Below are 13,315 nucleotides of genomic sequence, written 5' to 3'. Positions count from 1 at the left end.
TGTTTATATATCAAATAATTTATTTAAATAAATTATTTAATATTTAATTATTTTTTAATATTAAAATATTATTTTCCTATTGTATAATTAATTAAATAAAAATATTATTTTTATTATTCAATATTATTAATTGGAATAGTAATAATTTTTAATTTTAATTAATTATATTAAAATATAAAAATATTTTTTTATATTTTCAGTTTAATTAATAATATTGAATAATAAAAATAATATTTTTATTTTTATTAATTAATTATACAATATACAATAATATTTTAATATTAAAAATAATTAAATAATTAAATAATTGCATTTTTTTGTTAATTAGACTAATTTGAATATAAATCAAAATTTATGGATTAAATTAGATTAAAAGTTAAAAATTGGCTAAATTGAACTTACTCAATAAATACATGGGGCAATTTAAATCTTATTCCCAAAGAAAATTGATCCCTCCAAATTAGTGCTCTCCAAATAAAATTCTTGAATTTTTTTTCCTAGGAGAGGGACAGGAAAGCTTTCAATGATATAAGTAATTATGATTTATTATTTTGATAAATTGGTTATTTTGACTAGTTAAAATGTTTATTTAATTAAGAATTTAAATAATAAAATGTATTATATTAAGATTATGACAATAATTTGCTAGTATGATTGTTAAATTAATGGATTCTATTCTTAATTCTTATTATTTTAATTTTATTAATTTTAATTAATTATTAAGATATAAAAACTAATATTTTATTAATTAAGAATAAAATTAATTATTTTAATTTTTTGGTAAAAAAATTGGACTTACTTAAGTAAAATGTTATGAATTTATTTCATCGAAAAAGGTTAAAATGACCTTATTTGTACAACGTGGAAAAATTATGGGACTAATTTGAAATTTTTTTTCTCACTGTGTTGCACAGAAAATGATTAAAGAGTTGATTGAAAATATGGGTTTCATGCATTGGACTATTTAAAGTTAGGAAAACCAAAATTTAAATCTAGGAAGACATGGATTTTGAAGAGTTAGATTATTTAAATCTAGAAAAATATGAGTTTCATGGCTAACGGGTTCCATGAGTTAGGCTGAATGGAGAAATGATTTCCATTAAAAAAATATTATAATTAACTATTTAAATATAGAAAAAAATATATTTTATTTTTATAAATTATGTATTTAAATTCGATTCCTTAAATAAATTAGTGCTTCCTTCATTTTTCACTGCTAAAATTTTAATTTATTTTTCATAACATCAAAAATTTTGAATTTTTGATTAATTTTACTCGATAATAAAAAATTTTAATTAATTATATAATTTTTTAATCGTTAATCCAATAAAGCTTTGGAGTTGGATGGGAGCAGCAGCCGAGCTCGCGAGTTGTGATTTCTAGCGGAGAAGAAGAGACCTCCAACAAGCAAAAGCTAAACGCAGAGTATAATTTTTATTTATTTAATAATTAAAGACCCAAAAAGAAAATGGAAACCATTGTTTCAAATTTTCATTCGGTGGTCATAAATTCTTTAATTTCCAAAAAGGCCCCACCATATATACCTATATTTCCCATTCGCCAGCTACGCATCATCTCGCCCTGCTCTCGGAGTCGGACTTCCATCTCCTTAACACTGAGGATGGCTCACTCCGCCCAAAGTCCAGGTAACCCAATTCATTGTTCGATGTGTTTGGCTGATTTCTATAGGAATGCTGCCTTTTACGTTCCCATTCTTGCTGTTTCTTCATCTGATTTATGACTTACAAGTTTATGTTAGCAAACCATTTGAAACGAATGGATGCATTGGGGGATTTGATATATGCTAAAGTAGGCGTGATAGTTACTGTTATGATTTTACGATTCTCTTTTTTGTTTTTAATATACAAAGTTGCTGATGTTTTTGAATGGAGTGTTACTTATGAATTATAATAATAATGGATAAGCGAGATTGTTCAGTGAAGATATCGGAGTTCGTTTTTCTCCCTTTTTATTGATAAGTGGCAATTGGGTAAGAAGATAATTGATGAGAATTTGGTGGGATTTGAGTTTAGAGTCTACTATTTATGTTTAATTGAGTTTATGATGTTGATTTAGGTCTGATGATTCTTGGAACTGTCTAAGTTTGTTCATTGTTGACATGTCTATTGCTTCCTTTTAGTTCCTCAGCAGGAGAAAGTTATCATACCAAACAAACATGGTGAAAAACTTGTGGGCTTATTACATGATACTGGATCTAAGGAGATTGTTGTCTTATGCCATGGTTTTCGTTCCACTAAGGTTTGTTACTCTTGTATATTTGAAGCATTCTCTCTCTACTTCATGTGCAGTGTGCACCTGTGTGCATATTATCAATATTGAAGTTTAATTCATGTTTATGTTGTGGATATGCAGACAATCTTTGGACAACCGATTTAAATATCAATAAACATTCATGACAAAAGTAAATGACTCAGCTTGGCTTCCTTTTGTATTCTATCTCCAGGAAAATGAAACCATGGTGAACCTTGCTGTTGCATTAGAAAATGAAGGAATCAGTGCTTTCCGTTTTGACTTTGCTGGAAATGGGTAGGCTGTTTACGGCATGTGTTGTATTTTTCATTGTGCAATGTGCATATGACTTATAATGTATTCATAGCCTTTGTCTATTCTTGCCATGGTTTCCACAACAATTCCCTCTATTATCAAGCTTAATAAAATAGCATCACAGTTGCCTATTTGGTAATTTCATCTTAACCATTTTTCATTACTGATTTGTTAAGAAAATTAGAGATAAATCTAGTTCAAAGTAGGATGATGAATTTTTTCATTTAATGTGCAATTTTTCCTAATCTTATGCTTCTTTGCCATTTGTTTCGGTATCACAAGCACAAAACACATTCCAACCATGTTTAAAAACATGTGCATGTTTAGTATTATTTAGGATATTTAAATTTTTTATGTGTTGAATATAGATTAGTCACTTGGTCAATTTTAATTTAAGGTTTTAATTGTTTTGTTTACTGATTTTGTGAAAAATTTGGTTGAAGTGAGAATTACCTTAGAGTTGTAGAAACATATATTACACACACTTTTAGATTCCAGTTGTAGCAAGAAAAGGTTATTGATGTTAATCTTGTGACTTCTTAACCTTGTTCATATGGTCATATCACATGTTGATTTTTTTAAGTGATACTTTCTTTCCAGAGAAAGTGAAGGTTCATTTGCATATGGTAATTATTGGAGAGAGGTTGATGATTTGCGTGCCGTGGTTGAACACTTCTCTGGAGCAAACCGTGCTGTAAGTGTGATTCTTGGGCATAGCAAAGGTGTGTATGACCAATTTAGACATACAAGACATAACATGTTGCAGTAATTATGAAGTCTGAAGAATTTATACAGCAAAATTTGAGGTGTAATCCTGCGAATTTTATTAATGAAAACAGGTTCCAGACTATATGCTAATTTCAGATTGATGTTTTAGGTCGTGGGCAGGATTTTTTTATGTAGGATTTAATTGCTATTTTTAGATTGGCAAATGGGTGGGTAAAACCAAAATTGCTAGTTGTTAGTGAGGTGGATGGGAATAGGACTATAGCTTTGCCAGGTAGGTATATATATATATCCATCGCTATTTCTTATGCTTTTGTCTTTCTTGTAGAGTTTATGACAATATAATTCAACTGTACTGCTTCTAGTCATTAGCTTAGTCTTGTTTTACATTCCTGTCTTGCATGTCCAGTTTGAAATGCCTGCCTGCTATGTTAGTTTTAAGTTGCTTGATATTTGTTTCCCTCTTGTAAGTTATTGCTATTGTAACCACAGGGGGCAATTTGGTGCTCCTATATGCTTCAAAATATAGCGATATCAGTTCGGTAGTCAATGTTTCTGGTCGTTATGATCTGAATAGAGGCATTGAGGAACGGCTTGGGAAAGACTTTATGGAAAAGATCAAGCAAGAAGGATTCTTTGATGTTAAGAACAAAACAGGTGATTCATTTTTCTTGTCCAAATGCGTATGAATTCAGAAAAAGGGTGGGTGATGGGATACAGGGATAGGAATTTGGAAAGAAGAAGAAAATTATGCAAATTCATCAATTCTGTATGTATGGCTTAGTCAAAAAAATACTCTTTGTTTCTCAGACAGACGCACAACGCTTATGGATACTTGTCTGACATTTTCCCGCTGTAGGAAGTGTTAACTATCGTGTGACTCTAGAAAGTTTGATGGATCGCCTGAATACAAATATGCGCAAAGCTTGCCTTCTGATTGATAAAGACTGCAGGTGAGCAATAAAACTAAGATTCATCTAAGCTGTCTGTCCTTGCATTTTTGCTTAGTCAAATTGACCACACGTTAAAATGTAGTTATGTTACACCTTACCCCTCCGTAAGGCATAACATGATCCCGTAGTATACCTAATGAATCACCGAATTTCGTCTGCCGATAACTCATTAAATATACTACAAGGGATTTTAAACAAATTCAATTCATTTTAAATTTGTAAAGTGATGCTAAGCATTATTAAAAAGCCTTTATTTGGAGTTTATGTCATAAACAATATTTCAGTAAATTTGATTTTTTTGCCGCAAATTTTATAAAAATTTCGGCAAAGTGCCGGCTGTAATTTGAGAAAACAGTTCTTCAAAACCCGAAAAGAAAGCACTTCCAATGTTTTTGTCTCAACCCCAACTCCTACAAGTCTCAATTCAACACAAATTCATTTCAATCAATACAACTCAATACATTTTTAATACTCATTAATTCTTAATTCAACACATTTGAAACAAACATCAAATTTATTTTATTTAATTTGAATTACATATAAAAGTCTTAGTTCAAAGGAAAGAAAATTAGAAATAATATTATTACGAATTTTACTGTACAACTGCTCAACTAGTACAATAGATACATATGATATTTACATCAAACTAAATTATAAGGGTATAAATAATATACCCGTACAAAATTCTCAACTGTGCTCCTGTCACTGTAGCAGCTCACTCTGCTACTTTGTCCTTTCCCTTATTTGCGACAGCAAATAAAAGCTATCGCTGAGTAACTTTTATTCAGTGGTGCACAATAAAATTTTAAAGTTGTTGAACATAAAAGCATACATTGATAACACATAGTTAAATCCTTTCACAATCACATTTCATAAAATTGATATCAACTTTTACAATACTATTTCATTAAAATAATTTGAAAATCACAGTGTTGCCAATCAATACACAACTTAGGTCATGACACAAAATTTCCAATCAATGCCATGGTATATATCACGACAAAGCAATCTCAACCTCACTAATCGAAATCAATGAGGGAGGTGGCTGGCTAGCTAGCTATATGAGTACTCATCCAATTTCAACCTCAAACTGGCAAGCCAGAGAAGGAGGAATATAATCAATCTCAACCCCATAAATGGAGGAGGAACATAGTGATATTGCCATGCCAAGTGTGAATCCAAAACTAAATTCAAAATCATAGTGTTCAAACATTCCATACAAAGCACTAATAAATTTTTTTTCTAAATTTCCATTTACAAAATAGGCAACACCTCATTTCTCGAAGCTATAATAAACATAAATTGCTCATAATACATGTTCAAATAGATTTTTAAGTAAAAAATGAGAAATAAAAAATTATTGTGCACAAACCTCTAATGAGTCGTCTTTCTGCCTTGACTCACTTGTTCCCTATCCTTTCTCATATCTTTTTCTACTGAAATACACAATTTAAAGCGTTTCAATATTTATTCAACTCATTTCCCATAATTGATTCAACAATTAAATTTATGCACACTAAATTTTTCTTATAAATTTCCTCTAAGGGTTGAATTCTTTGTATGTGGTATATTTATGGTTACTATTCATTTGATCAATTGGTCAAAATATTGACTTTTTCATATTAAATAGTTATACTAATTTTAATTGCATCCACATACCACATTTTGGGCTACAATTGTGTTAGCATTGATTGCCAATTGAAATTTCAAATTCCCTAAGTGAAATTCTAAAATTTCAGTTTTGGTTCTCTTGGTTCTACTGTTCCATTGGACCTTTTACAGTGGAAATTTGATCAACTTTCCTTTATTAAAATTGTTCCTTTATTAAAATTGTTCCTTAATGTCTTAGTTTTAATTCCCTTTTTGAATCATTCCATTTGGAGTTTTGTAGCTCAAGTTATGCTATTTCTAATGTGGCTAGCCAGATTGGTAAAATCCAAAATTATGGGCACAATTCTGGTTCTGGCAGATTTTAGGATCTAAGTTTAGTTGGCAATTTGACTTGATTATGGTCAGAATTTGGGTTTGTGTTCTTCATAAAAGTTGTTATGCTATGTTTAAGCTTTTCATTGATATAAAAATCAGGTCATTTGGACCTTTCTACACCAAGTTATAACCATTTGAACAAGTACTGTTCATATGATCTATTCTATACAGTGGCAGGGTGTGTGATCCGGATTTAACCTGATTTTTCACCAACTTAAGGTCAGTTTTAAGGCTAGGTTTCTACATGTAATTTATAGCTTTGGGTCTTAATTTTCATCTCCAATTTGCCTCACACCAATTGGAGCAACAGAATTTCAGTTATACTCATTTGAATGGCATAGGTCAAGCTGCCAGAATTGACCATTATACATACACCATTCAATTCTAATTTCATTCATTCAATCACATTCTAATTCACACCAATTGACCAATTTAAGTTTCAATTAGGTCAATTGGCATCAATTCACCAAACCCCCAAATTTTCCCCCAAATTTACCATGGTCAAGAACCCTAATTCACCAATTAGTATACTTCATGAAATTAAAGTATACCCCTAACACCTACCCACTCAAATTGACTTGCATGCATGATTTATTGAAGTAGAACACATAATTTTCCCCCAACACTCATGGCTGCCGAATTTCATGGAGTTCCCTAACTTATCATTTTGTTTCATTTTCAACCATTTCTACTCAATTTAAATGTCCAATTACACATTTAAAGAAAGAAATAGAAAAATTTTCCACTAACCTTAGGTGAAGCTTTTCTATCCTCTTAATTCCTTCGAGTTTCCCTTTCTTTTTCACTTTCAATCTTCCAATCAAGACTCACAAACAAGTTTTTCTTAAGGGAGTTGTGAAATTGATGGAAATTTTTAGGGTTGTGAAAGCTTGAAATAAGCTTTCATGGTGAAAGAAGAAAAAAATGAGAGAGAGAGAGAGAGAGAGATGAGAGAGTGGCCGGTTGAAATTTTTGGGAAGATGAGTGAATTTTTTTTCTTTTAATTTTGTCTCATTTTAATGATAATTATCCTCATAATTTGTTATAATTTAAAATTATAATATTAATTAGGTCATACTTACATAATGGGTGATGTCATAAAGCTTTTAATTTTTGATTTCTTTCTTTTCTTTTTCCTTTTCTTTTCCTCACCTCTTCAATTTAAATCTATCTTTCATAATTTTAATTTTTTAGTTTTTAATGGACAATTAGCTCAAAAGTCACCTCTAAGGGTGAATTGACCAAATTGCTCCTTACCGGTATGATCCGTTTTTCCAGTAACATTTAATTGCTTCTGGAACTCTGGTTCAATTTTTTGAACTGGTTTTTTATTCTTTTCTGAGGTTTTCACATTACTATTAGTTTCGCAATAATTCTTAGGCCTGGGGTGCCATAGGGTCCCACTCGAAAATAGGACAGTGACTGATTTCGCAGTCACTTCCCGTTTCGATCACCCATCGCTGTAGCCTTGGCTCATTTAACCCATTATGCCTTTTTTTTTTATTTGCATTTAACCTTCATGTAATGGCTATTAATTTTTGTTTATGACTTTTCTAGATGACTTAATTATGGTTCTAATCCTCTTAACTGTCCGGATCGACAATGATCACCGGAACAGTAAAATGTATAGAACTAGTGAATATAGGGGTGTTACATGTTACTTCTTAGGATGTGTTTGGTACAAGGTTAAAAATTTGAGGGTTAAGTGTTACTCCTATGAGTTTGAACACCTGAAATTATTAACCTAGCCTTCCAAAGTTAACATTTAATCTCAGAGTGGATAAATATTAACTAGGTTGAAAATTGATCTTGTCTTTTTAGGTATGCAATCAATATTAAGAAGGGGTTAAAAGGTACAAGGGTAATAACTACTCCTTGTTAACCTTGTACCAAATACCCTATTAGTGATAAAGCAATCTAATTTGGTAGAATATGTCATTGTTCGTGGTTTGCAACTTCTACCTGTTGCTTTTCAAGGCAAATGAGAAAGAGCTCAATGTCTTGATTATCTGCTGAAGACTTAAATAAAGTGTTTTTCCTTTGGTACGAGATGGGAATGGACAAAATCACTGTTAAATCATTGCTGAGCTTAGGGTTTCAATTAAGAAAAGATCAGAAATATAGGTAGGGCTGGTAGATCCACTCAGGAATAATTATGGAAGTATGATTAAGAGGTGCCATTGTCATACCTGACACCCCAAATCTGAAAAACAGTAAAATAGATGGATGAAGTTTTGCCACAGAATAAATAATACATTTGTTATTCTGCTACTGGACATATATATATATATATATATATATATATATATATATATATATATATATATATATATATATATATATATATATATATTAGGAACATCTGCTTTTCTGGGCAGGAGTATTTTCTTTTCCGGCCCTTGTCAACTTTTTATAATTAACGCTTGCTATGGGAAATTCCTTATAATAATGTTGCCTGAATCACAATTCACTTTAACTGGTGCGTCTTTTCTTTAATAGTTGTGTCAATTTCTTATATAAGATGTAACATTGGAGAATCCTTTCTTATTGCTTGTCATTCTTGTTAATATGTTTAACCTTGCTAGTTCATTATCAACCCTGCAAAATGCATTCCCTACTAGTGCATGCGTTGCCTATTCCACTGACTCGAAACAAATACTCCATATACAGGGTGTTCACTGTTCATGGATCTGCTGATGAAATCATTCCCGTGGAAGACGCATTAGAGTTTGCCAAGATCATATCTAATCACAAGTTACACATCATAGAAGGAGCTAATCATTCATACACTTCACACCAAGCTGAGTTATCCTCTGCTGTTTTGAACTTCATAAAGGAAACCTTACAGCAGGACAAGGGCACCCCTAACTAGGCGGTTATAGTTTTCAAGAGAAGAGCAAGCTGTGCAGCCAGTGGCGTTATGATGTAGTAGTTCATGGTGGAAACTTCCCTACACTTTATTGAGAGGTGTTTTAACAACGTATTTTATGATATCATTATACCCTTGTGTTGTAGCAAATAGTAGAACCTATTCTTCACTGAGAAGGGTGGATTGGTAACTTGATATGGGTACAATAAATTTCTGCCAAAGATCATTCGAGTGTCATGAAAACTTCAATCTGTCCAAGGTCAACATGTTTTTAGAACACTGTTGTACTGAGAACTGAATTCAACTTGGATATATCATTTGTTTCTCCTTTATTTTTACCAAGAAAATATTTTTTATACATAAATTTTGAAATCTATTAAGTTTTTTTAATTTATAATTACATGTCTGATTTTTTTTTATTGAATCTGAATGGTTAAAGCGGTAAGAATTAATGAACTATAAGTCGGTAAAATTTTAAAATCTGTAGTTTTTTTAATATAATTATATTTGTCCCATTTTTAATTTATTTGACTGGTTAATTATGTAGCGCCTTTGTTTTTTTAATGCTATGGGTAGGATCTGTGAAGATTTAAACTCTCGTCTCTTGCATTATAAGACACATTTTTGCCCAATGGTGAACTTTATATATATATTCCGAAAAAGGGAAATTCATTGAAGGCCTTGAAAAAGCAAATTAGATACAAACAAAACTTGAGCTATGGGATTAAACAGGAAATCATCATCCCGAATGGCTTTACATGCTAATCATGAGCTACTGTATTAGTTGCTCGTTTAAAAAAAGTGAATTTATAACTAATAAAATCACTAGCAAGGAATCGAATATCATAGAGAAGTCCTTGAGTTTCCCGCAGAATAGCACCTGCATTCAAAGCAATGATCAAGACTTGTGACTCCCCTTCAAACATAATACGCTGAACCCCCTTGCTTTTAGCAACTCTGATTGCTTCTCTACACGCAAGTCCCTCTAGAATAAGAGGGTTTGTGATACCATGAATTCTTTGACAGCTCCAACCAATAAGCTGACTAAGGGAATTTCTGGCAATAGCTGCAACTGCTCCAAGATTCCTATGAGATAAGGATGCTGCATCAAAGTTAATTTTGATCCAATGATAAGGTGTGGTTCCCAAGGCTGGGCAAGGGGTGGCTCTATTGGTCTTGGATGACTGACATCTTGGGCAGTCACAAACTCATTAAAATATTTGACAGCATTGTCAACAACTTGCTGAAAATGTCAAGAGCTATTTTGGAAAATTCTCTAGTTCCTATTCTTCCATAAATGCCAAAGAATAAATACCAACTGGGAAACGAACTCTTGCTAATGAGCATTGTTGGAAAGCATTGTCAGGAGCTCGCTCCAACAATCCAACATTGAAGAACCTCCAAGCAGTGAAGATCTAAGTCTGAATTGAGAATGAACCCACACTTCCACTGCTTTAGGGCAAAAGAAGAATAAGTGCCTCAGAGTTTCCTTCTCCCCACAAGCCGAACAGTTGTCGGACATATCTGGAAATCGAGACTGGAGCAGTTTATTACAAGGGAGCTTTTCTTTTAACAATCTCCATAGAAAGATAGTTAGTTTTGAAGGTAAAGAAATTTTCCAAATGTTCCTCCAAATGGCATGATTATTAGCTAAGGATGTCAGACCAGGAACCGCAATGGCAGAAGAGTTTCTTGTCATTCTCAAATGCCGAGCCAATTGGTAACCTGATTTCACGGAGTATGATCCATCTCTAGTATGATGCCAAACAATTTTATCCTCCAAAGAAACCCAATTGATAGGAATAGCGCGAATATTAGGAATCTCTTCCTCAAAGAACACCGTTCTTAGTAACTCAACATTCCAGGCACCCCGGTCCCAATCCACTAACTGTGATACCCAATTGATTTCTGGACTAGCATTGGGACGAACTCTTGGACGATGAGGGAAAGAGTTTGTATCCAAATCTCTTCTTTATACAGAATTGAATTTCCATTATTAACTTGCCATCTCAAACCACCTGATAAAAGTTCTCTCCCCCAAAGCAGGCTTTTCCAACCCCACTATGAATTCCCTTTAGCCGAAGCTTGAAGAAAGGAAGAATGTGGGAAATATTTCCCTTTCAACACCTGAGCAAGAAGAAAAGTGGGATTAGTAAGCATTCTCCACCCTTGTTTAGCCAGGAGAGCTAGATTTAAAGACCCCAAATCTCTAAACACCAACCCTCCCATTTGTTTACTTTCACACATGCTACTCCAACAAACCCAATGTTGTTTCCTTTCATTCTGCTTTTGGCCCCACCAGAAATTGGCTATCAAGCGATTAACTTGATGACACAGAGATGGGAAGTTTGAAACACATCATCACATATACTGGAATTGTCGAAACCACAGATTTGATTAAAACTTCCTTCCTCCTTGAAAAAGTAGTTGCCCCTTCCACCCGGCTAGCTTATAGTTAATTTTGTCTATTATCTCTTTAAAGGTCTTTTGCTTTGATTTGGAGATAATTTAAGGCAAACTCAAGAATTTATCCTGACCTTCAACATTATGGACATTCAAGGCGTGGGCAATAGAGGATATTACTTCCTTTGATGTGTTCTTACTGAAAAACAAGGAAGATTTGCTAAAATTGATGGTTTGGCCACTAGCCATAGCATAATCATGAAGAATAGCCTTAATCCTTTCTGCTTCCAAGGTCGTAGCCTTAGAGAAAATCACTGTGTCATCATCAAACATGAGATGCGTGACTGCAGGACTATGCCTAGCAATGGAAATGCCTTGGATGTGGGAATTACTCAGCATATGAGATAAACCTTCTTCGCATAGAAAAAAGAGATGGAGAGATAGAGGATCACCTTGTCTGAGGCCCCTAGAAGGCTGGATATGACCAACTCTATGCCCATTGATATGCAAAGTATAAGAGACTGTGGAAATGCATTTCATTATCCAGGAAATCCACTGCACGTGAAAACCCAGTCTAGCCATAACATGCTTAAGATAATCCCACTCTATGCATTCATAAGCTTTGCTTATGTCGAGCTTGAAAGCCATCCGATACTTCCTGCTTTTCGGTCTAGTTTTTAAGTGATGCATAATACATGACATATGAGAATATTGTCAGAAATAAATCTCCCTCGAGTAAAAGCATTCTGCTCATTACTAATAATAGAAGGCATAAGAGGCTGCAATCTAAAGGTAAGAACTTTGGAAATAATTTTCATAGATTTTACCTGCCTCACTTTAGGAATGAGAGAAATGAGTGTATGATTGACTCCTTTCGGCATTTCATCACCTTGGAAAAGAGACTGGATAACCAAGCAAATGTCATCACCAATAGCTTGCTAATATTTTTGAAAGAACAAGCCTGTGAGACCATCAATTACAGGAGCTTTTGTGGAATTAATCGAAAAAACTGCCCTATGAATTTTCTTTCTAGAATTGGCTTGATTAATTCATCATTCATGGCAAAAGTTATGCGAGGATTCCTTCCTTCTGTAACATGGCTGAAATCACAAGGATTAGTGTATGTGTAGCTATTTTGAAAATAGTATACAGCAATGCCTTCGATATCATCAAAATCATGCTTCCAGTTGCCCTCCTTATCCTGCAATTAAGTTTCTCCGTCTTCGTTGCACTACCTTAGCATGGAAAAATGTTGTATTACGTTCTCCAGCTTTGAGCCAACTTTGCCTAGCTTTTTTAACCCATTAAATTTCTTCATTTTTGAGCTCCTGAATCAGATCATTTTCTAGTTGACACATCAAATCTCCATCCCAATCAACCATATTCTGTTGAGTAGTTCAAGATGGTTCTGCAGTGTTCTAATTCGAAGATTAGAATTAAGATTACCCTTTTGGCTCTAATTCATAAGCTTTCGCCTATACCTACTGAGTTTGGAATACACCCTCTCCATAGCTTTCCAGGAGAAGATGCCTGCCAAGAATTTGCTATAATATCTCCTACACCCTGCAAATGAACCAAGTGGGCGTCAAAATAGAATTGCGTCTTAGGCTTTTGGTGAGGAGGTTGCAGGAGAAGCAAGATAGGTCTATGATCTAAGCCCTGATCCTCCACATGTTGAACTGTTGCATTGGGAAAAGAATTAAGCCAAGCAGCGCTGGCTAAAGCACGATCCAGTCTCTCTTGCACATTATGAGGGCTACTTCTTCTGTTATTCCAAGTCATCATGGGTCCTATGAAACCAAGATCAATCAAA

General features: G+C 33.2%; 1 protein-coding gene across 5 annotated transcripts; it reads left to right on the top strand.

The window, feature by feature from the left end:
• The first annotated feature begins 1,261 nt into the window (after nucleotides 1–1,261).
• Nucleotides 1,262–9,431, top strand: LOC110656156 (uncharacterized). 5 transcript variants are annotated; one of them, XM_021812774.2, is made up of 8 exons: nucleotides 1,266–1,646; nucleotides 2,141–2,259; nucleotides 2,465–2,547; nucleotides 3,166–3,287; nucleotides 3,784–3,948; nucleotides 4,151–4,244; nucleotides 6,402–6,449; nucleotides 8,901–9,039. In XM_021812774.2, exons 1-7 carry the CDS (start codon nucleotides 1,469–1,471, stop codon nucleotides 6,430–6,432), a joined length of 792 nt encoding a protein of 263 aa, XP_021668466.2. In that variant the 5' UTR covers nucleotides 1,266–1,468; the 3' UTR covers nucleotides 6,433–6,449; nucleotides 8,901–9,039. The 5 variants fall into 5 exon arrangements, 3 of the variants coding, with proteins under 3 accessions (XP_021668466.2, XP_021668465.1, XP_021668463.1); XM_021812773.2 differs by lacking the exon at nucleotides 6,402–6,449 and having other exon boundaries at nucleotides 1,270–1,425; nucleotides 1,565–1,646; nucleotides 8,901–9,431; XR_002495080.2 differs by lacking the exon at nucleotides 6,402–6,449 and having other exon boundaries at nucleotides 1,262–1,646; nucleotides 4,102–4,244; nucleotides 8,901–8,964.
• Nucleotides 9,432–13,315: the final 3,884 nt, after the last annotated feature.

Source organism: Hevea brasiliensis, chromosome 11 (assembly GCF_030052815.1).
Source record: "Hevea brasiliensis isolate MT/VB/25A 57/8 chromosome 11, ASM3005281v1, whole genome shotgun sequence".
NCBI lineage: Eukaryota > Viridiplantae > Streptophyta > Magnoliopsida > Malpighiales > Euphorbiaceae > Hevea > Hevea brasiliensis.
Note: the sequence above shows the minus strand (reverse complement) of the source record. Positions and strands in the feature narration are given on the sequence as shown.

What these genes read in the sequence shown, in the direction of transcription:
- LOC110656156 (XM_021812771.2), top strand. Translation starts at nt 1,469, where the DNA reads ATGGAAACCATTGTTTCAAATTTTCATTCGGTGGTCATAAATTCTTTA. An exon ending in TTTGACTTTGCTGGAAATGG is followed by an intron (nt 2,548 to 3,165) that starts GTAGGCTGTTTA and finishes CTTTCTTTCCAG; the next exon opens with AGAAAGTGAAGGTTCATTTG. An exon ending in TGATGTTAAGAACAAAACAG is followed by an intron (nt 3,949 to 4,150) that starts GTGATTCATTTT and finishes TTCCCGCTGTAG; the next exon opens with GAAGTGTTAACTATCGTGTG.